Source organism: Anolis sagrei, chromosome 4 (genome assembly GCF_037176765.1).
Source record: "Anolis sagrei isolate rAnoSag1 chromosome 4, rAnoSag1.mat, whole genome shotgun sequence".
In the NCBI taxonomy this organism is placed as follows: domain Eukaryota; kingdom Metazoa; phylum Chordata; class Lepidosauria; order Squamata; family Dactyloidae; genus Anolis; species Anolis sagrei.
In genome coordinates, this window is record NC_090024.1 from 190,994,621 (window position 1) to 191,018,022 (window position 23,402).

Consider the following 23,402-nt stretch of genomic DNA (forward strand, 5'->3'; position numbering starts at 1 on the left):
ATTTCATTCAATATGATGTTAAGTTGAATAAAAAGACCCTGACTCATTGAATATGAAGAGACAATAGAAGTCAGTTCTGAAACTCTACAAGAAAGGGGAAGGAAGGAAGGAAGGAAGGAAGGAAGGAAGGAAGGAAGGAAGGAAGGAAGGAAGGAAGGAAAATGTTTCTGGTCCCTTGCAGTTACACTATCATTGACACACCATCACAGAAAAAAACAAAGATTCTCACAGAAGTGATAAATTTACAAAACGAAATAAATAAAAAATGTCCCCTTGTAACAAGGCACACGCACCTCCCTCCGTGTTGTAGCAATAAGCCGTGTAATGTCCTGAGCCAAACCCTTTCCCATGATGCATCACCACAGCCGAGAGGTCATAGACAAAGGTCTCTTTGTCAAGAGAGGAGAGAGTGTCCCTGCAGCAGTAAGGTTCCATGTTTAATACCTGGTCAAAGAGGACATGGACCCCAATCTTCTCACGGTGATTACGTCCAGACCACCTATAATCCAAAGACATGCAATCAAAAGGACTTCAACTAGTTGTGCAATGAAGCTATCATAAGACTTGAAATAGTCTTGATATCCTGGGTACCACCTGCTGTGACTTCAAACTGCTACAGTAGTAGTCTCCATAGATATAAATCTATTGGATTGAATCCACCAGTGGTTGAATGACAGAGTCAATTCCTCCCATATTTCTAATCCAAAATTACATCAACAGGCTTTAATGCCATGATTTCTTATATTCATACACATCCATCCAATGTACTCCAGGATCATGACTGCATGATAGAATTCCAGCTTACAATAGCTTGAATCAATTAACAGTATCTGAAGAAAAATCAGCAAGTTTTCCAAATATAGTGCCGGGGGGGGGGGGGGGGGGGAGGAATTTTCATTCAAAGACACATATACGGATTATGAAAGTATTAGAGTGGATAATATTTTATCAGAATGGCTCAACAATAAACACAAGTATTCTATTATGTGCATCATTTTTTTTTACAAATAGTGGCTTTGCTTTTTCTTTGAATGTGTCCTGAAGGAACTAAAGGAAAAGCATTATTCTAGATGTCTTCAAAAGTGAAAGGATACACTTTGTGCCACTTTATGAAATTGTTCAGCAATAAAATAATCATTCACGCCATTGTTTTAAAATTTTAAATGACCCTTGTTCCACCACATCCAATTCACCTGAATCGTTTAAGGTGCAGTCGGAGGACCTGAGGTAGTCTGTAGATCATTAACTGCTTTTTAGCTTCACTTAGAATGAGAGGTTTGGGAGAAGACTTCCGTCGTTTGCCTACATAACATTTAAGAAAGGGCAAGTTAAAAGAGAAGACAAGTTACAGGTTTCTGGGGAAAATACTGCATATACTGAGGTTTTTTTTTTACTGTTGCAACAACCATGATCTATAACAGTGGTTCTCAACCTGCAGGTCCCCAAATGTTTTGGCCTTCAACTCCCAGAAATCCTAACAGCTGGTAAACTGGCTGGGATTTCTGGGAGTTGTAGGCCAAAACACCTGAGTACCCATAGGTTGAGAACTACTGGTCTATACAAAAGCAGTTGGAAAACAAATGCTATAGTAATTTCTGATTAAACTTCCATGAGAAACTGTTAGCGCACAGTCAGAATGATATGACGTTGCAAGGAAATTTGAAATACGATATGTTATATTTCTTTTTGCCAATCACTTTTCAGATCCGATTTTCCCCTAAGGTTATATGTTTTGTAGGCACAGACTTTTTGCTTTTTGTTTAGAAAAAGATATTCTAAAAAACAAATTTATATAAATGGCTCAAAGAGTCTTTCTGGCTGATCAGAAGGATAAAAATGATATACTGATAAATAATTGAACAAATTTCCCTGCTGCTTATTTTGAAATTATTTGCAGCATTCCTATGTACACCTTTACTTAGATGCAAGTCCCATCAAGCTCAATGGGACAGGCCAGTATTACAGAGCTGAGAGACTAATATACCTACTCAAAAATAAATCTGACAAAATATAATCTCACAAGGATAGGGCTAAGGCTTGACGAAACCCTAAGAGGAAGAGCAATAAAGATAGCCTGGGAAACAAACCTTTTAATGTAAGCTGCTATTCCCACACACAGTACCACAACAATTCCCAGAAAGATTAAACTCTAATTTTTAGAGGGAGATTAACAGTTGGTAACATCAACATGAACATTTCACAGTAATTCAAAACTCTTAAAAACACACATACATATGGTTTTTGAATATGTGTGGTGTATTTTAAAGCCTTAATAGTAAAAAGGCTTTGGAGGAAAATAGTAAAGGAAAAGCCAAAACCCACCTGAAGTCACTAAATAAGTTCAAATCTTAATCACTACTGCATTTTCTTTTTATTAGTTTATAGTTATTGCATCCTCTTTTCACAGCATCTCTTATTACTGATCGATTACTAACAATAGTGACAGTGAAAGATAATATAGATGCCTAGCAGAATGTCTCTTACACTGAGATGAGAGAGAACAAAGAACAGAACTAAAAAGTGGAGTGACTTTCTCATGTTCTGTAACCCAGTTTACCCAAGTTGGCTCTATAGAAACCAAAAGTTGTGAAGCGCACGTGACAGAGGAATCTATGAGTTTCCATGAGGTACTAGAACTGTTAAATGTAGGACAATGTATTATATACAGAAAAATGGTGGCCACAACTTTAATTTCAATATGAATAATAGTCAATTATAAATAGGAGCCCCCGGTGGTGCAGTGGGTTAAACCCCTATGCCAGCAGGACTGAAGTCCGACAGGTCGCAGGTTCGAATCCAGGGAGAGCGCGGATGAGCTCCCTCTATCAGCTCCAGCTTCTCATGCGAGGACACGAGAGAAGCCTCCCACAAGGATGATAAAACATCAAAACATCCGGGCGTCCCCTGGGCAACGTCCTTGCAGACGGCCAATTTTCTCACACCAGAAGCAACTTGCAGTTTCTCAAGTCGCTCCTGACACGACAAATACACACACACAATTCTTTGCCTTAAAGGTTCCAAAGAAAAAGAATACATGGTAACATAAATTTTGCTAGGTGCCTGAATATTACAGTGAAAAGTATGGGCCTATTGGAAATGAAGACTGTCTTCTTTAAATCTTCTGAATGCTCTTTTGGCTTCTATTATTGTTTGCAAATTAACCATGTCAGTTTTGTGAGAGGAGGAAACATTTTATTCCTCTGATCTATATCCTGCTATGTTCCCAAAACTAGGATAACACAAATCACATGCAATTGCAACTGTCCCAAAGTGGACATTGCTGAACAAAGTCACCATGTCCAAATATAGGAGACAATGTGGAAAGGATCTATATATCTAGCAGATTAATTTGATGCAAATGACAAATACTGAAATACATTGCAGAAATTTTATGGTGCTATTTTTCTTATTCTTTTAAAAAAGAACAGGTGCAAAACTGATTTCACCTCAACAGCACACACATACCCAAGTTAAACATGTCTAAAGATGGAAGAAACTAACACCATTCCCACATTATTGCTTTCCCCTAATGCGTCTTCTGTTTTTCAGAACACAAAAAGTTCAGATGCTTCCATTAAAGGAAAGACAATTTCTGTCAAAAAGTCTTGCTATTCATGTGTCAGTAACCCACCTAGTTATGATGACTTATCTGTCTCAACAATCTGGCAGAAAAATTACACATTTCCCCTTGCTTGGGGGAAGGGGCATATACAGAAAAACTGCCGCATGTATTTTTAGCACCAGAGAAGGATCTATGTAAAGGAGTCAAAGAGGTTGACAACATTCTAAGTGAAGTTAAATCTTTTGTAGAAGGGTTGTGCAACTTTGCCCCACCAGTTTTTTAAGGGTTTTTTTTGGTTATTTACTGCAACTCCCATAATTGCTCATAATTTCCTATATTGACTACAGCTGGTCGGAGTAAGAGGCCAAAGGGTTGGGGGGGGGGGGGAGGTGAGTCACAGTTGCCCACCTTTGCTTTCAGTCTATGATATTCAGTATACCTGCTGGAGTATATAATAATTATTTCTGAACGGCTCAGTAAATATTTAAAACCCATAAAATGAGCATCTATTTGGGTACACAGGCATGCAGGGACATTTCTTACGTGATACAGTGGAAAGTTAAATGTGCAAGTCACAGAGCAGTTCTTTACTTACTGTTGCACTGGTCACATGCATAAATTCTCCCTTCCAAAGCTTCTGTTTCTGTGAATTTGGCCAACATTTCAGTAAGCATGCACTCCGTCTGATTAACAGGCACAATCCCTTTGTTGATGGAGTGATAGCGTTCAGGGAATTCCAGGGAGAGATCCCAGAAGGGTTCCACAGTATTGGATTTATAGTTACATGTTATACAGGTGACCTAGCAGGAAAACATGTATTCAGACATTTCTGTGTACTTTGCAGCATATAAGCATTCTCATTACAAGGCCAGTGGCAACCAGGACAGAATGGCATGTTTCTGCTCTTGCTGACCCGAATCTGTAACCCTCTGTAAGATGGAGACTGTGCTTTGAAAAATATGCATCTTCAGAAGAGTTTCCTTTGTATAATGCACAAAATATAAATATTTAGTTCAACTGAAATCTATGGCTAATCAGATCTGCAAAAAATGACATCATTAATTGATCTGAATTACTTGTTTAAATGAAAAAAATGTTTAACAGTGACACAGTTAAATTAAAAAACTCTATTACATTAAGTAATCTTGTCTGGATAATTTACTGAGATAGCTATAACTTTCTTTTAAAGGTTAAATTAGTATATGAGTGGCAGAATCCAGTTCTTTAGTTTATTTGTACAGTACGTGCAAAACCATGTTACATTGTGTAGTTTCAGTAATGTTGTTCTTCGGGAAACATCTTGTCACTTGTTTCACAAAAAACTGCAGTTGTACTTTATTTCATTTGCCTGATCAAACATATAAAAGTAATAAGCACATTGCAACACTTCATAAACTGATCCAAACCACAGACTGGCATTACGTGTGCGAATCTCAATGATATGAGTGAATCTGAAGTTTGACACCTACAACATACTTTGAATTCCATCCTGACTTCTAGTGCTAGAGAACCTATAATTTGATGGTCTGGAAGCAATAATATGAACCAGAAAGTCAGGAAGGGAAACAGAGCTCATGAATGTAGGGTGGATCATGAAAGCTGTGGTAAGACATTACACAAGAACTAGCCTGAAATGTTACATAGCTGTGCAAGACTCTAAAATAAGGATAATACAATTATGATACTTTGCTTTAAAAAGAGTGTGTGTGGGGGGGGGGGGGGGGGGAATAGACACATTGTTTTTTATGCAGGACTCCTCAGTAATAAAAAGCAATCTCTACCACATTCTGCCAAGAGGTAATTTTGGATTAATATTAAAAATCACATAAAAGAGACTAGAACAAATGCAAGGAAAACAGGCACATTATTGGACATAAAATGTCTTGTCTAAAAAGAAGTTTTACACCTGAATGATAACTACATATTTTGTAAAACACACACAAGAATATTGAATTGTTCAAAAGTATCGTAACAAAAGCAAAACTGTGTAAATGCCTACCTGACTGAGTAGCTGCCCATGAAAAATGGTGTTCACCACTTTCAGGACTTGCTTGGTGAGCTTCCTCTGCGAAAAGGGGATGAGGATCCTGCGTTTCGTTCCTTCAGATTCCAGCTCCTGCTGCACCTTGTCCAACAATTCACAGAGAAATTCCTGAGCATCTTGCTGATCATAACCTCGAAACGCTGGAATCAGACTCCATACAGAGTGCAGCATGGCAAAAGGAGACACTGAAGCCCACTTCCCAGACCACATAACTCTGAAAAGTGTGTGCAGTTCATGACAGAGAGAGATGTGCTTTGAACTTGGCTCCTTGGGCTGTGTTAGTTCTAAACTTTTGCTTATCGAGGACCCGCCATTCAAGCCAGCTGGCAGGCTCTGCCTGCCATATGAACCCAATTGATCATTTCTACCTGACTCGGTAGGACCAAGCCTACTGAGCAGCTTTCCAGACATTCTAGACTTTCCATTCACGGTCTTAGCTAAGAGTTCTTCAGTTTCACAAAGATCCAGCGTCAAAAAACATTCTCTAAACTTCTGGAGGTGACTTAATACTTGAAGAATAGAATTCATGTAGCATGTATTTCCAAGATTCTTTAGTCCAGTCACACCAGGTGTCATGAGAGGCTTCCGCCGAATGGAATAAAACTGTTTGAATCTGCTCCTTTGCACTCGTCTTGAGGTAGGGGAACTTGCTTCCATGTCTCTGAACTTTCGAGGAATCAGATTCTCTCTGCGAATATGTGACAAAAGCCTAGCACTTTTTCTTGGAGGGGTGCTCGCCAGTTCCTCCAACAATCTCCGCTTCATCTCTTGACGCCGCTGCCTGGCCATTTCTTTTTTTCTCTCTAGTTCTTCCATTTGTTTCTTTTGTTCGAGCTTTTGCTGGCCTCTGGAACTCTTATCAAACCAGGTCTTCAGTGCTTTTGCTAGCAATGACTGCCGTCTGTACCAAAGGGCTGTAAGCATCTGAGGCTGTCCCTGAGGGGCCCTCTGATGGTTGCAAACATCCTCCCCCAAAGCCATTGACCGCAGCGTCCTCCCACTTCTAGCAGATGGGTCATGCTTCTGACTTTTAATTGCCGATAGAGAACTTCTTAGTAATTTCAAGTCACCCTCGGGATTATCGTTCAATACATAGTCTTCACAAAAGTAACAGAAGACATAGAAATCATTCACTTCCATTGCCAAAGGATGCCTGGTTTCTTCAAAGTGTTTAAGTGCATGGTCTTCAATATATCTTCCACAGGCCACATGGGAGCATTTCAGGCAAGCCCAAATGGATTCTGTGGTGTTGCAGTCCATGCAGTGCCACTTCTGGGGGTTCAGAATAGAGTGGTCTTGGGCAAGTCGTAGCCGCCCAACATGTTTGCATCTATCCATGTCTTACATAAAGCTCCACTGCTTTAACCTTTAAAAACAGACAGGAAAGAATTCAAACACTGGATGCATTAAAAGAATACAGTCATATAGATAGCTTACAAAATAAAGCAAAACAAAACATACATACCCTTGTTTTCTACAAAGTCATTTACAGCATAGTGTAATACATTACATTAAAAAGCAGGAGGAGGAGGAACTGGATCAGATGAAACTCTCACTAATTATTTGGTCAGTGCAGGTTTTCTTTCAATAGGAAGGGGTGATGGTGGATGGATGGATGGATGGATGGAAGGAAGGAATTAAAACAAAATAATTTGAGGTGTCATGATTTCATCTGGTTAGTAAGGGAAAAACCAATAAAGTAAGAAGAGATTTTTCTTTTTACTTGATTGATCGATTGATCAATCAATCAATTGATAAAATGAGTTTGGCTCCTTTCTACCTTTTAAAATTATCCCCACCTTGAAAATTTCTACCACAATTGCTCCAAGTTATATGAAATTTTTCAAGCCCAAAGTGACATCTTAAGTATTGGCTGATTCTGAATGAAGTAGTATGTTGCAAATAATGATACAAATAGATATATTTCTTAATGCTAAATTATGCCAGAAGTGTACATGAAATATTTTGATTTCAGCTTTCCCCATATTGTATATTGATGACAAAATTTTGGGATGTTGCAGCCCCTGATCAGCAAGGGTAAATTACAAATTTAGGAAAAGTGATCAATAAGCCACCTATAGCTTTCAGTTTTCATTACAGTTGCCCTAAGGGCCTCTGCCCCAATTCCTCTCTGCATATTTCTCACAACATTTTTTTTCAGGTGCTAAAATAGTATTTTAGCTCACAGAATTCTATGTGATCAGGCCTTTTAGGGCAAGGATGGGCAGCTGTAGTGGATTCAAGTTTTTTTTTTCTTGAAAGCCAGAGGGACATGTACAGGGACTGCCATAAATGCCTCCCTAAATCAGAACTAGTACAAAATCCACTTCTATTTGTGAAAACATGGTTTTGGTATTCCTGTTTTTTTAATTATCAACAGTGAAACTAAATTGAGAAACTTATTCAAAAGATTAGTTACCATCCCTGCAGGCTCATAGAAAATGCAATCCAACCTCCCCCCCCCCCCCCGCCCTGGAATTCTGCAGGAATCTAGGGCCACAATTTGGCCTTGGGACTGTACTCTGCTAACCCCACTCTAGCCTCTTGTTTTTCCCTCAAGAATCTTACTTATGGAAAAACCATGAAGTTAAGATGGACTATAACAGCTACTAATAATTTCCTAGAAAGAACTGTAAAATATTTTCTGCCCTGAAAGAGTAGGCTCAAAATCACAATGGGAAGAAGAGTTATGCCTCACCACACTAGATAATGGATCTATTTTAAATCCAGTTTCTGCCTCCTGCAGAATTCTGGGGCATGTAATTTAGGGAGGGGCTTTTAAACTGCTCAGCCAGGCAGGTCCTGGGCTTCAATAAACTACAAATCCCAAAATTCTGCAAGAATCAGAAACTGGATTTAAAGTGGATCCATACTCTGGTGTGATGAAGCTGTAATAAGATGCATATGCCTTCATCTTTGCCTGTCTTTCTCATGGTGAGGAAGTGAGACATTGTAAAAAAACAAAGTGTGTGGGGGCAATGCTGTTTGAAAGAAGTGGGCATCTGCAGCCCTACCTATCACTGATTGTGGGCAAGCCCACTTCTGGCATATTTACACACTGTCTACCAGGATGGTGAAAACGTTGCTCATCCCACATACATTAACTCAACAAGCAGGCAGAATATTTGTTGCTCAGAAAAAAAATTCTGAAATTTGGGGGGGGGGGGGGGGGGAATCCCCAGATATAGAAAAGGAAGTTTAAAACAAAGAAAAATACTTACCGATTCATATTTAAATACTCTCGCAACTCAATGACCCCAGGTTGGAACATCTCCATTTCAATCAACTGAAGTTTCAGAAGTTCTGGAATTTAGTCTAAACTTATGTCTTCATCAGAAAAAGGCAATGCAACAAGAAAACCCTGTAAAAAATAATCCTGTAAAATATTTGTAAACAAAGCACAATCCACATAGTTTTAGAACACGAATAATTTATCTTGTGAAAGAACTACTGTAGAAAATATGTTTTAATGGATAAAAACTAGCTAGAAATAATATACCACTGATGAAATGTTAAATGAAAAAGGCACTCTGGATTTTCCTTTGTTCCAGAACTTTACAGAACAGTCTGCTAATCAAACTTCTAATGAACTACTATATTGTACTGCAAAGCAAAAGCTAAAGACACCCCCCACCCCAAGACAAATGTTGAATTTCTTTGATTTTGGATGAAAAGAGGAAATAGCTTGTTTGTGGAAAAAATCTACCACAGCTTTGCTTCCTATAGGATTTTAGAACATGTCCGTGCATGTATAAAGAAAATAAGACAATAACATACTACAGAAATTAAGTTAAAATGGAAATGACCACATTTATGAAGGTAAATTTTAAAGGAATGGTGTGTCTGAATGCAATAAAATAGTCATATTAAAACACCAGTGCAAGCTACAGTTCCATCATCACTGTGAAATACATATTGTTACAGATGTGCTTGATGCTACTTACTAATGAAAAGAATCCCTGCAGACCAAAAAATATCTGTGAGTACATAGTAAATTATGCCTCACATTGTTGTATGCTCACAGCTAAGGCAGGCTCTCCTTTCCTGGAGGATCCCCTTTTGTTCTGGAAGCAATCCAAGTTATCCTCTGACATTTAAACCCACAGGGGATCTTTCTATTTGCATGTCTTTGGCCTCCCACTAAGCAGATTTCAATAGCTATGACATCACTGAGATGGGGTTGGCCAGGGGTGCTTGCCTTGAGAACTTTCCATGAATTTTAGCAAAGAACAAAGCAGTCACATGGGATCTTGGAGTGAGAGGGAAGAAGTAGGGAGACAAATAACAAGCTCCCCTGAAAGATTATCTGGGGGAGGGAAAATGCCTTGTTCTTTTATGACCACTTCTACAACAAATATTTGGGTCACATGTGAGGCACTATATGTGCTGAAAACTTATTGTGAACTAGAAATACATCAAGAAACTGGAACACAACCCATAAAAGCCATATCTTTTCATCTCCCAACTGAAAGAAAAGCTTAGTATGGTACAAATAATGCCATCTTTTATGTCTCTTTTCAGTCATCCTCCCTCTCACAAAAATTATTCCCTTGCTTTCCTCCACTCATTGTTAAAATACCTCCATATATTGTTAAAATTTAGAGTATAAGACGTTCAGAATCAGGGTCTTTCTTTTTTGCATTTCTTGCTATATTCAGTATACTACACGTTGATAATGCTAAGGAATCTTACTGACCACAGTTGACTTAGCCTGTCTATTAAGTAAAAAAGATTAAACAATTTTTTTAGATTGCCAAAATAAAGTGTGCTCCTAAGATTTAAAAAAGGCATCAAAGAGAACCTGTAAACTGAATTCTAAACATCAGTAGTCAGGTGAACACAAATCACATATTTTTACATGGAGCTTTTTCTTTCAAATATCTTTTTAAGAACATTCAGATGTGTAAACTAGTTGCAGCAATGGTAAAAAATCACCAGAGTGCAGCACTGAGTATGTCTGTCTCAGTATCACCAACTACATCAAGCCATCCGTCTGTGCATTTAAGGTCAAAGTACTGATTTTAAAAAAATATTCACAGACCAGCAAAAACTTAGGAGGAATTGTCATATTCATGTGCTCATTATGGTTCCAAGAAATGTGCTAAAGCAATGGAAGTTGCAAATCATACAAAAATAGCCAAAATAGACCAGTCTAGCCATATGTGAACACTTACACAAATATTATATACGGCATATATTACAAGAATAAGTATAATAGAGGATATGAAATCATTCATGAGTTAGAGAAAGTGAAGAGAAAACAGTTCCTTTCCCTGCCTCGCACCTTGTCCTAAGTTATCTATGGGATTTAACATCACTAGATATCCAGACTGGATTTATACTCTGACCTTCCACCAAAGAGCTCAGAGTAGATCTTTTTACATCCTCCTCCAGACACTCTGTTCTGTAGATATCAATCACTGAGATAATGCCATTTCCCTAAGGCTATTCTGGAAGCTTTATAGCTGAAAAGAGATCTGAACATGGGTTTTACAGCTCAAACTTAACATTCCAAACACTGTATCATATCAGTTCATATTACAGTAACAGTTATTATAGCTGCTACAGTTTAAACTGGTGTTAGAATTCTTATTTTAGGATCCCAAAATATAAGGAGAATGTGTGTGGAGAATGTTTATATAGAAATATTGTTTGTACAGATCTGCTTGAAAGCAGATCAAACACACAAGGATGGAACTGGCACAGGCTTAAATATGGTGATCCATCTCTTCTGTCCTTTAATAGAGTGTGCCAAATTTAGAGTCTCAAAGTAATTTTACATCCATGTTTTTGAGAAAAAAACATTTGAAACCTGTCCAAATGTTTTTCTTAAAGAATGAATATTCCAATATACATACTTCATGAAATGATCCTCATTAAGCCTTAGAGAATATCCCAAGTGAATAATTGAATAATTGCTATGGGAAAATATGGTTTCCTATTCTCTAAAATTATTCATTTCCAGATCTCTTAATTATGTGATTGCATTCTTAATCAAAGAGGGCAATCCAGTGTCCAATCCCACATTGCACTTGGTTTGTTTACTTGAGCTGTCTAACCAGATCCACACATGTGTAGTCTTCAAGCAGATTCTGCCTGCTTGCCTTTCTACCACCATCTATTTAATTTTGTGGGATAATCTCTCCTGACCATCATTCCAAGTGTTCTAACTGTTTTAGAATCTATGCATACTTTCTGAGTAGAACAGTTTCACAAATTGGTTTAGAATCTGTGGTTTTAAATCAACTATTGCTTTTTAATAAAGATATTGGGAATGTACAGCTTATATATAATAATAGGCTGGCCACTTCCATTATGCTCTCCTACCACTTTTCAACATAATTCAAGATTGAATATAGTAAGTGAGTTCCCCAAATATTCCGCTGGCAACCAAGATAGTGCGAGCTAAGGCCATATTTACTGTTAGTATTCAGTGCTCTCTGGGATCATCACAGAAGGTCTACCCAGGTGTAAAGCATCCAGTGTCATAGGTTTAAACTTTGTTTTCTATCAGTGTACTTGGTGATACTTTAAAAACAATCAATACTGATAGTTTCTTACCTTTTCTTCCTCAAAATAATTTCAAGAAAAAAACTAATTGTTACTATATCACCACACTGTTGTCTTAATAATGAATGAAGTACTTACTTACTTACTTAGGCGATCCCTCGTTGGACGAGTAAGATGGTCTTCCATCATGTGTTTCCTTGTGGGTCCGCATGTGGCTGTGGAGCCCTATTCTTGCTCTGCATCTTCTTCCGCAGTGAGGGCATTGGTTTCCAGGTGGAAGGCGGTCCCGGTCGGGGTTGGCTTGACGCGCCTTCCTCCTGGCACGTTTCTCTCTTTCACCCTCCACTCGTGCCTCCTCAAATTCTGCAGCACTGCTGGTCACAGCTGACCTCCAGCTGGAGCGCTCAAGGGCCAGGGCCTCCCAGTTCTCAGTGTCTATGCCACAGTTTTTAAGGTTGGCTTTGAGCCCATCTTTAAATCTCTTTTCCTGTCCACCAACATTCCGTTTTCCGTTCTTGAGTTCGGAGTAGAGCAACTGCTTTGGGAGACGGTGGTCGGGCATCCGGACAACATGGCCTGTCCAGCGGAGTTGATGTTGGAGGACCATCGCTTCAATGCTGGTGGTCTTTGCTTCCTCCAGCACGCTGACGTTTGTCCGCTTGTCTTCCCAGGAGATTTGCAGGATTTTCCGGAGGCAGCGCTGATGGAATCGTTCCAGGAGCTGCATGTGATGTCTGTAGACAGTCCACGTCTCACAGGCATAGAGCAGGGTTGGGAGGACAATAGCTTTATAGACAAGCACCTTAGTATCCCTACGGATGTCCCTGTCCTCAAACACTCTCTGCTTCATTCGGGAAAATGCTGCACTTGCAGAGCTCAGGCGGTGTTGTATTTCGGCGTCGATGTTGACTTTGGTGGAGAGGTGGCTGCCAAGGTAGCGGAAATGGTCGACATTTTCTAATGTTACACCATTAAGCTGTATCTCTGGCATTGGAGAGGGGACGGCTGGGGACTGCTGGAACAGCACTTTGGTTTTCTCGATGTTCAGTGACAGGCCAAGCTTTGTGTATGCTTCTGCAAAGGTGTTGAGAGTGGCTTGTAGATCTTCTTCTGTATGCGCACAGACGACATTGTCATCAGCATACTGGAGTTCTATAACAGATGTTGTTGTGACCTTGGTTTTGGCTTTCAGTCTGCTGAGGTTAAATAGCTTGCCGTCTGTCCGATAGATGATTTCCACTCCGGTGGGAAGCTTCCCATCAACAAGGTGAAGTATCATGGCGATGAAGATGGAGAATAAAGTTGGGGCAATAACACATCCCTGTTTGACACCCGATTCCACCTTAAATGGGTCACTTTGGGAGCCATTGCTGTCCAAGACTGTTGCCATCATGTCATCGTGGAGGAGCCGCAGGATGTTCACAAATTTGCTTGGGCACCCGATTTTTTGGAGGATGGTCCAGAGAGCGCTGCGATTCACTGTGTCGAATGCCTTTGCAAGGTCGATGAATGCCATGTACAGAGGTTGGTTTTGTTCCCTGCATTTTTCTTGGAGCTGTCGTGCAGTGAAGATCATGTCCACAGTTCCTCTGGAGGGGCGGAAGCCGTTCTGGGATTCTGGGAGGGTGTCTTCTGAGAGGGGCAGAAGGCGGTTTGCAAGGATTCTTGTGAGGATTTTTCCAGCAGAGGTTAGAAGGGAGATACCTCGATAGTTTCCGCAGTCTGTTCTTTCCCCTTTTTTGAAGAGGGTGATGATGGTGGCATCCTTGAAGTCTGCTGGGATTTTCTCGGTCACCCACACTTTTTCTATGAGCTGGTGGAGTTGGTGTGTCAGCGCAGGTCCTCCCTCTTTAAAGATTTCAGCAGGGATCCCATCCGGTCCGCTGGCTTTGTTGTTCTTTTGTTGGCTGATGGCATTGCTGACTTCTTCCAAACTAGGCAGTGCTGCAAGCTCATCCCTGGTTTGTTGTTGCGGGATTTGTGAGAGAACCTCTTCGGCCACACTGGAGCTGCGGTTCAGGAGGCTTTGGTAGTGTTCTTTCCAACGTAGTGCAATTGACTTTTGGTCTTTCAGGAGTTTGGTTCCATCTGATGAGCGTAGAGGCTGTATGCCATGGTTTCTTGGCCCATAGATGACCTTTGTGGCTTTGAAAAATCCTTGAGCATTATGGGTATCTGCCAGGTGTTGGATTTCTTCAGCCTTCTTTGTCCACCAGATGTTCTTGAGTTCTCTTGTCCTTCTTTGGACCTCAGCTTTTGCACTGGCGTAGATCTTTTTCTTAGCAGCACAGTTGATGTCTCTCTGCCATGTTTGGAAGGCTTTCCTTTTCTTGTCGATTAGCTGTTGGATCTCGGTGTCATTTTCGTCAAACCAGTCTTGATGTTTCTTGGCTTGGTATCCAATAGTTTCTTCGCAGGCTTGGATGATGGAGGTCTTCAGTTTGTTCCAATGTTCCTCAACATTTTCGGGGTGTACTGTGGGTAGATGGTCCTTGAGTGCTGTTTGGAGATGGGCTCGCCTGGAGGGCTCCTGAAGGGCTTGGGTGTTCATTTTGCGCCTTGTCTTTCTTCCTTGGAGTCTGCGCTTGGGGGCGATCTTGATAGCCATCGTGGATCGGATTAGCCTGTGGTCGGTCCAGCAGTCGTCAGCACCTGTCATGGCTCTTGTGAGGAGTACGTCACGGCGGTCTCTGGCACGTGTGATTACATAGTCTAAGAGGTGCCAATGCTTTGACCGGGGGTGCTTCCATGATGTCTTGAACTTGTTTTTCTGGCGGAAGAGCGTGTTGGTGATGACAAGGTTGTGCTCCGCACATTTGGTGAGAAGCAGGATGCCATTCGAGTTGCTGTTTCCAACCCCGTCTTTTCCTATGGTGCCTGGCCACAGGTCGAAGTCTCGCCCGACTCTTGCATTGAAGTCCCCCAGGAGAATGATTTTGTCCTCCTTAGGTATCCCCGATAGGACGGTGTCCAGCTGACAGTAGAATTTCTCCTTGATGTCTTCATCAGCGTCTAGTGTTGGTGCATAGGCACTTATGATGGTTGCCCGTTGGTTTTTGGCAAGATCAATTCGGAGGGTGGAGAGTCGTTCGTTGATGCCAGTGGGTGCTTCGGACAGATGTTTCATCAGGTCATTTCTTATAGCGAAGCCAACTCCGTGCATTCTTTGGTCTTCTTCGGGCAGTCCCTTCCAGAAGAAGGTGTAGCCCCCTTTTTCTTCCTTCAGCTGTCCCTCTCCTGCTCTCCGGGTCTCCTGAAGGGCTGCTATGTCGATGTTGAAGCGTCCCAGCTCCCTTGCAATGATGGCAGTTCTGCGTTCGGGGCGTTCACTGCCACTGTTGTCCATCAGAGTCCGTACGTTCCACGTACCGAAGTTCATTTTTCTTTTTTGGCCGCAGGATGGTGACCCCACTGGACGCGGCAGTCCAGTCAGGGATAAGTGAGGCAGACTATGTTTAGGGCACCTTTTCTAGCCCCCTCCCCGTGTGGGGTGAGCAGAGTGGGTCCTCAATAGGGCTGCTCAGTCGCGGATACAGCTGCCGAACTACTCAACTGCCTCGGACCTTGAGGTAGAACGACTGAGTCCGTACCCACCGCCCATGTGCCAGTCTGTGACTAGGGGCTTCCAGATTTCACAGTCCTGCCCCCGTCGCCACTCGCTGATCGCCATGGGACTTTGGTTGCTTGGTTTTTGTTTTCTTTGGAAGACGCCTGTGCGTGGGTTTTTTTAATGTGTGGAGGTCAGTGCACAACTGAACAACACACAGTCTTCACAGATGAGGTTCCACTGGTGATGTAGTTTAACACAATGACCATGGCTTCTCAGTCTGTTGCAGCCTTCTTCCGCCTTCGCAGCCGTTGTAACATGTGCCATGTTATCCTCCGCCTGCTCCGCCGTTGAGGTCTTTGGGTCTTCGGACTGTGCTTGGTCTGGGACCTCCCCCGCGGCCACTCCTGGGAGTGCACGACTCCAGTTGTTGTGCCCACAGGTTCATCGGAACACGCAAGCCCCCTCACCACGACAAGGTGACAGTCCATCGAGGGGGAATGAATGAAGTAAGGGCATTTCATTCAGATATCAAACACCAAAATAGCTAAGGCATGAGCAAACTGTTTCAAAAAGAGCAGTAAGATTTATAAACCATGCCAAAGAAATAGGAGAGCTTGGCCACAGGACAAGAAACAAGGCTCTCACAGAAAACTAGAATAGCATCCTATATTACAATTGTAACTAACCAAAGAATTAGAAATAAATGCTTTTAAAGCCCTCGGCAACAAAAGGGAAAAAGAATGATTTATATGTGGGTTGCTCTAAGGCAGGGGTCCCCAAACTTTTTAAACCGGGGGCCAGTTTACTGTCCCTCAGACCGATGGAGGGCCAGACTATAGTTGTTGTTTTTTTAAAAAAAAAATCAATTAAAAAATTCCTCTACACATTGCACATATCTTATTTTGCTGTGTGGAAGGGCCCTTAGAGGGGGTTCTTTCTAGTCCTCTTTAGGCAGTAATTCCAGGAGAAGAGAATGGGAAATCTTCCTATTTCTAGTCTGACCAAAAATCTGGCTACTAGTATTTAAACATCTCTAAAATCATAACTTTAAATAAAGAACAACACTCTAACACAGGGGAACTCCAGACAAGAAACAATCAGGGCCAGCTAATCATCTCTCAACAAAGGATTCTCCCTAAAAACTGTCAGGCTATGAAAAGGTAATCAAGGTGGCCAATTGAAACAATTCATACCTGCCTCCAACAGACAAGACTTCTTTCTCCCACCCTGGATCTTCCACAATTTTCCTGGTTAAAGGTAGTCCCCTGACATTAAGTTGAGTCATGTCTGACTCTGGGGTGTGGTGCTCATCTACAAGTCGAAGAGCCAGCGTTGTCCATAGACAGCTCCAAGGTCATGTGGCCAGCATGACTGCATGTAGCGCCGGGGCAGCCTCCCTTGGCTGGCTCACGCTGTCCATCAGGCCTGACGGATAGCGTGAGCCTGCCAAGGGAGGAGCAGGCCCGCGCGGCCTACTTGTGAGTAAAGCACCTCGCGAGGTGCTTTACTCGTGAGTAGACCACGCGGAGCAGCCTCCTTTGGCTGGCTCACGCTGTCCGTCAGGCCCAATGGACAGCGTGAGCCTGCCAAAGGGGGAGCAGGCCCGCACAGCCTACTTGTGAGTAGACCACGCGGAGCAGCCTCCCTTGGCTGGCTCGCGTGGCCTACTTGTGAGTAAAGCAGTTTGCGAGGTGCTTTACTCGTGAATAGACCATGCGGAGCAGCCTCCCTTGGCAGGCTCACGCTGTCCATCAGGCCTGACGGATAGCGTGAGCCTGCCAAGGGGGGAGCAGGCCCGCGTGGCCTACTTGCGAGTAGACCACGCGGAGCAGCCCTCCTTGGCTGGCTCGCGCGGCCTACTTGTGAGTAAAGCAGTTTGCGAGGTGCTTTACTCGCGAGTAGACCACACGGAGCAGCCTCCCTTGGCTGGCTCACGCTGTCCATCAGGCCCCATGGACAGCATGAGCCTGCCAAGGGGGGAGTAGGCCCGCGCGGCCTACTTTTGAGTAAAGCACTTTGCGAGGAGCTTTACTCATGAGTAGACCATGTGGAGGAGCCTCCCTTGGCTGCCTCACGCTGTCCATCGGGCCCCATGGACAGCGTGAGCCAGCCAACGGAGGGGCACTGTGTGTGGGGGGGGGGGCGCTCCTCCTCTGCAGGCCGGATCGGGGCCCTTAGCGGGCCGGAAGTGGCCCGCAGGCCGTAGTTTGGGGACCCCTGCTCTAAGGTTTTTGGGCTGTATGGCCATGTTCCTGAAGCATTCTCTCCTGACATTTTGTCTGCATCTATGGGAGACATCCTCAGAGGTTTGATTTTAACAGTTCAACAGTTCAATTTTAACAGTTCAATAGCTGATCTCTTTGGCATTGTAAGCCAAGTAGAAGCAAACCTATGTTCTTCCAGATGTTGTCAAACTACAACAAAGTAACATGGTGGCTTAGGTGTCATTTTATTTAATCATACAAACCAAGAAACTTTGGAGAAAGGACAAAGAATTAGATAAACCATTTTAATACATTTACAACTTTTAGTAGATGTGCCTCTTACTACATTTCATTTTAAGGACTCAAGAACATTTTAAAGCCTAGGTGATGATGTGGACTGGCAAACTAACAATTATAATATACAATATATTTTAAACTAAGGGTAGCCTTTGTTACTTTACAGTAATCTTTCCACAGTTTAACTTTTGTGAATTTTACATTATGAATTTGATTAAAATGTTCTTTCTAGTAGTTTTTACAAATTTCAGTGTTACTCTGTGGTTAACTTTTATTGAAGATTGATCATTGAGTCCTTTCTAGGTATTTCACGTTCACTGGGACCCTGTGCCCATAATCCCAGCAAATGTAGAGGACAGATTGTAAAGAGATCATGGCAAGACCAATGAGTCTAAGAGCAACTGCATGAAGACAGAGAAGACTATGCAGTGTTCAAATAAAAGGGGGGAAAAAGAGAAATTGGGAGTGGGGGACAGAAAGGGAAAAGGATATGTATCTATGCAAGACTGCCACATTGATCTCTAGAGATAGGACCAAATACATGTTAAGACTTTTAAAATTACAAATATATGCTGTAAACCTGGTTTTACCATTCAGGTAAAAGTAGAATTGCCACATTATTCAGTTTTCACTTCTAGCACAAGATTGAAGTAAATCAAGAGGAAATCAGTCTCATTTTGTAAAATTGTGTGGTTTTATGCATAATGTTTACTGGCACGTTTTAACAGAAAAGCTTTCCAGTCACTACACAATATATTAGGCATGAAACATAAGAAGGATTTTACAGACTCTTTAAATCTTTAATATATTATTCCAATACATGAATGAATGATCCAGATTGCTACCTTCAATTCCAGTTTTTAACATTACAAACCTTGAGTATCACTAATAGCATAATTAAGAATCAGAATATACATGCAATTATAATTAATTCAGAACAAACATGAGAACACTGAAGTAAAGATCTACCTATTTTGGGAGTTGTTATTTCAGTTATTATTGCAAATACTATTATAAATCATGTCAATGTAAATAACCTATGTGGCTAATATCACTAGAGTACTGGGTACTAGCCTCTTTTAGGTAGCTTATACATCTTGAGCAATAGTACATCAATTTTAGAGGGTTATGTTTATGTAATACTTGTTTATCTATTACATTTGATGTGATATAATCTGTAAACTGGAAAGGAAGGATTATGTTATATTTCACCTGCACAGCAAGAATTTTTGAGGTATTTAAAAACTCATGCAACCAAATCACTAAGATTTTCTCCTTTTCCTAACTCTGGCTACAAACAGAAACACTGATATCTTAATCAGTTCCTTTATCAAGGAAATAATATAAACAGGTATGTCAGTAGCTTGTTCAAGATCCCAAATGCCTCCTGGGTCTTATGCAAATCTTTTAATTGTACTCATCAAACACTAGAATGTTTTCAGGAGATTGCCATCTCCCACTTTAGGACCCTAGATTTAGCTTAAGCAGAGACATGCTGGAGACACTGTGTAAACACCAAAATTCTCCTAGGTGAATGAGAAGAATTTAAATACATGCCACCTCTCCCACTGACAGAAGTAAGTTGACTAGTTAATCTCCAGAGACATGCTGCTGTCAGTATATAAACCCAAAGTTCTCTGATGTGAATAAGAAGCATTTTAAAGATATGCTACCTCTTTCATTGATAGTAGACTAGGAAACCTCTGTTACTCACTGCTTAACCAGATTTCCCAGTATTAACGGAAATCTTAAGAAAGCAGAAGTAAGCCATGTTTGTATCTCATATTAAACCATGCAGAAGCATGAATGAAACACATAAATGTTATGTTTCTACATGTCTCTGTATTCTGCTAGAATCATAGAGTTGGATGAGACCTCGTGGGCCATCCAGTCCAACCTCCTGCCAAGAAGCAAGAAAATCGTGTTCAAAGCAAGTCTTACAAGTAGGAGAAGAACTTTAGAAACTTTACCCTGTTACTACTGTCTAAAGTCACAAACATTAGACATAAAAAGGACTATGTAAATTCATACAAGTTACTATGGGCCACAGTCCAGATTCCTGAAAAAGATACTAAACACTGGATTTAAAGCTTTCGACCTGATTGAGTCCCTAAAAGTCTGTCATTTTTAAAAGTGTGATATGATATAGATCCACAGAAAGAAATATCATTATATATCATCAAATTCCCAAGCAGCGATGTGACTGTAGTCTAGGACTTTCACATAGATACCATTTTATTAATCCTTTTGTCTCGTCTCATACCAAGCATCCTCTCAAATCCACAAGGTTATCTTGTAAAAAAAATTAGGTACATTGTGGCCATTCATCTCTCCACACAAGCTCTTTCCTTAGAGATTATATGTTTACATGTAGCTTTACACTGGCTGATTCTTGGCTGACAGGAACCAGGGAGTATAGCTGGCAGACCATCTATTCTTGTGTACACGAGGACACGAGAAATTGTCTCTTAGTCTGAATAAATAACTGACTATAGCAATAAAAACAAACAGAGAGGAAAAGTTAGTTCCTCACTACCATAAAAATATAAAATGGCTTTAAAATAATGCTTCATATAGCAAAACATAACAGAGAACATGAACTTCTTTAGTGATTTCATTTTCCATGAAATTCTTCACTTTTAAATATTACGTTAGGTTTCAAATGGAATTAAGACAGTGGAATATCAGCAAACTATATATGCATATGAATGATGCTATAGAACACTCAGCAATCAACACCTTGCAATAGTCATGGCCCATAATAAAATTAACAACACAGTGCCTATAGCTAAAAATAATAATCAATAAAGTGGCATCCCTTATTTATTCACATACCTATTAATCTAAGCAGGATGAAGTAAAATACAGTCCTCGGGTATTGAATTTGCAACAAAACCACCATCCTCATTATTGGTATGCTGGTTCCAATGGGGGTGTTAGTTCTTGCAGTTTAACAACTGGAGGACTGTATTTTGTCTTTCGCAGCTGAAGATCATTAACTAGTCCACCAAATATGCCAAAAACACATCTCTGGTTAAAAGCATGGAGAAAAAAAGAACTTGGCGGGATAATTTTCTGATGTTAAATGGAAAACACAAGCAAAATGGGTTTTATTATTTTCCTAGCGACAACTGAACAGTCAATCTCCACTACTGTATTGCACAAGGTACAATTTACATGACAAACATTTTGCTATACAGTTGAACCTTGACTTACGAGTTTCCCTACTTACAAGATTTTTGAGTTATGAGCCGTTGCTCAGCCTGGATTTCACTTTGACATACAAGCAGAGATTTTATTTATGAGCTGACACCAGAGGGGCAGTAATGTAAGAGTGCAGGACTTTCGTTCCCAACGCCAGGTGCCCAAAGGACAGGGCACAAGTGTATCTGAAGCCCCAAGCCCAGGGTGCAATTACTGCTCCTACCCATGGCTGGAATTGCTGTGAGAATTAAGCAGCAGACACCCGCTGTGCCCATAATGCAAATGGGGCTCCCTAGGCACAGACGAATGTCTTGCACTCCCTCTTCCTGTTCCACCACCCACATTACCACCTCTCCTCTCCCTCTTCTGCTCTTGAAGGAGCTTCCAAGAATGAGTACCCTACAGTAAGAAAATTATGCTTCTGCCTCTTCACTTTGTGCTTCCTTGCACAACTTTGTGGTTTTTACCATTTAAAAGTTGATCTGTCTGTTGTTATTGTTCCATGTGAATGTGCAGGTTCTACATTGCTGTTGCAATGGCCAACACACATTTTGCTGCCTCAAATGTGCTTCCTTGCCACAGTGGCTGGATGGAAGCAAGCAAGTTGACTTGTTAACATTCTTTTTTATTATGTGTAATAATTTGTATACATTATTTGTTATTTATAAAATACATTTTCCAGTTTAAAAACATAACAAAAAACTGGCGGGGGGGGGGTTGCACAAATTAATAGCATTTCAATACACTTCAATAGAAAGAAAACTTTGAAATAAGGGCAAATTGAGTTAAGAGCTCAGTCACAGAACAAACTCTTAACTCAAGGTATCACTGTATATGCAAGAAATTCAAGAAGCAGGAGGGTTCTTGTGATGCACAGTTGCAAATTCAATAATAAAAAAGTGATTGGCTTTCTGCCAGGCTTTAAAAAAAGAACCACTTGTTGATTGGCACATAATAGGGTTTGTTTTTGTTTTTAAGCAAATAAAATGAGAAATACATTATTTTTCTAAAGTAAAGAATTTGCACACAGAATTACATCAATGTTTTCTGCAGTTATTTCTACAATGAAATGCTAATCTTAAAGTCATGCAGGTTCCTGAGCTCTCGTTAGCCACAAAAAAGAATAACCCCTAGCTGTCAGTTGCATTTATTCATTTGGGTTCTGCTATGAACAGTCACTGCACATTTCTATTAAACAAAACACCTGCAAATAAAAGGTGAACAATAAAAGAAAGGACAAGGTAGGCATAATAGCCCGTTTCTAATTTCAATACTACCATCACAATATGTTTGACACTTTCTCTAGGTTGTTAAACATCTGCTTATCTATTCTGGAAGAAATCTTCTCTAATAAGTTCTTGGCTATTTTGAGAGACAAATATAACCCTGAACAGAAGAGGCATACATTCCTGGAAGTTATCAGAGGAAATAAAACATCCCCCTCCTCCATGTTGATACTACAGGCCTATTTTAAAGTGTGATTAAAAGGTGGTGCCCTTGATGCTATTTTAATATATTATAACAGATGGAGGACATTAATGTTCACTAACAATTCTCTTGACAATGGGCAGTAGGTAAGCTGGTAGAACTGATGGAAAGACAGAAAGGAGGGGTGACAGCTGTTATTTTAATGTCTAGAAGTCCCATTCCAAGGGACCAGGTCATACAATTCAGAGAATCTTAACAATGCTATTAACAATAATTATAAAAACTAAAATTAAATCAGCTTATAGATCTATTTATTTTATTTTGGATATTATAATCATGAGGTTTAAACGAAGAAAAAAACAAAACAAATTTCCTTGCAATTTTCAACAAATTAAACTTTGGAGATTCTGGACAATAATAGATACATCTCAAATAGTAAATGCTCTTATTTTCTCTGATTAGGAAAATATCTTACTGTAAATCAATGAGTAAATACTAATCAAAGAGGTCATACAAGTACACATTAATGGGGCATCTGGGCCACTTTGGAAGCACACTCAGCACATTTTCAAATATGTATGTATTCTTTTCTGGAGTTGAGAT

At 40.7% G+C, this 23,402-nt stretch overlaps 1 protein-coding gene across 3 annotated transcripts in view; it reads right to left on the minus strand.

Annotated features, from left to right (window-relative positions):
* Nucleotides 1–23,402, minus strand: part of USP49 (ubiquitin specific peptidase 49) — a 54,216-nt gene that overhangs the window by 8,549 nt on the left and 22,265 nt on the right. For 2 of the 3 annotated variants that reach the window (XM_060773051.2, XM_060773052.2), the window contains exons 2-6: nt 8,828–8,967; nt 5,562–6,972; nt 4,158–4,362; nt 1,194–1,302; nt 294–499 (exon numbers count right to left, since the gene is read on the minus strand). In XM_060773051.2, coding sequence (XP_060629034.2) covers nt 294–499; nt 1,194–1,302; nt 4,158–4,362; nt 5,562–6,944 — 1,903 coding nt within the window. In that variant the 5' untranslated portion in view covers nt 6,945–6,972; nt 8,828–8,967. The remainder of the gene's footprint in view (nt 1–293; nt 500–1,193; nt 1,303–4,157; nt 4,363–5,561; nt 6,973–8,827; nt 8,968–23,402) is intronic. The other variant, XM_060773053.2, reaches the window with a different exon arrangement.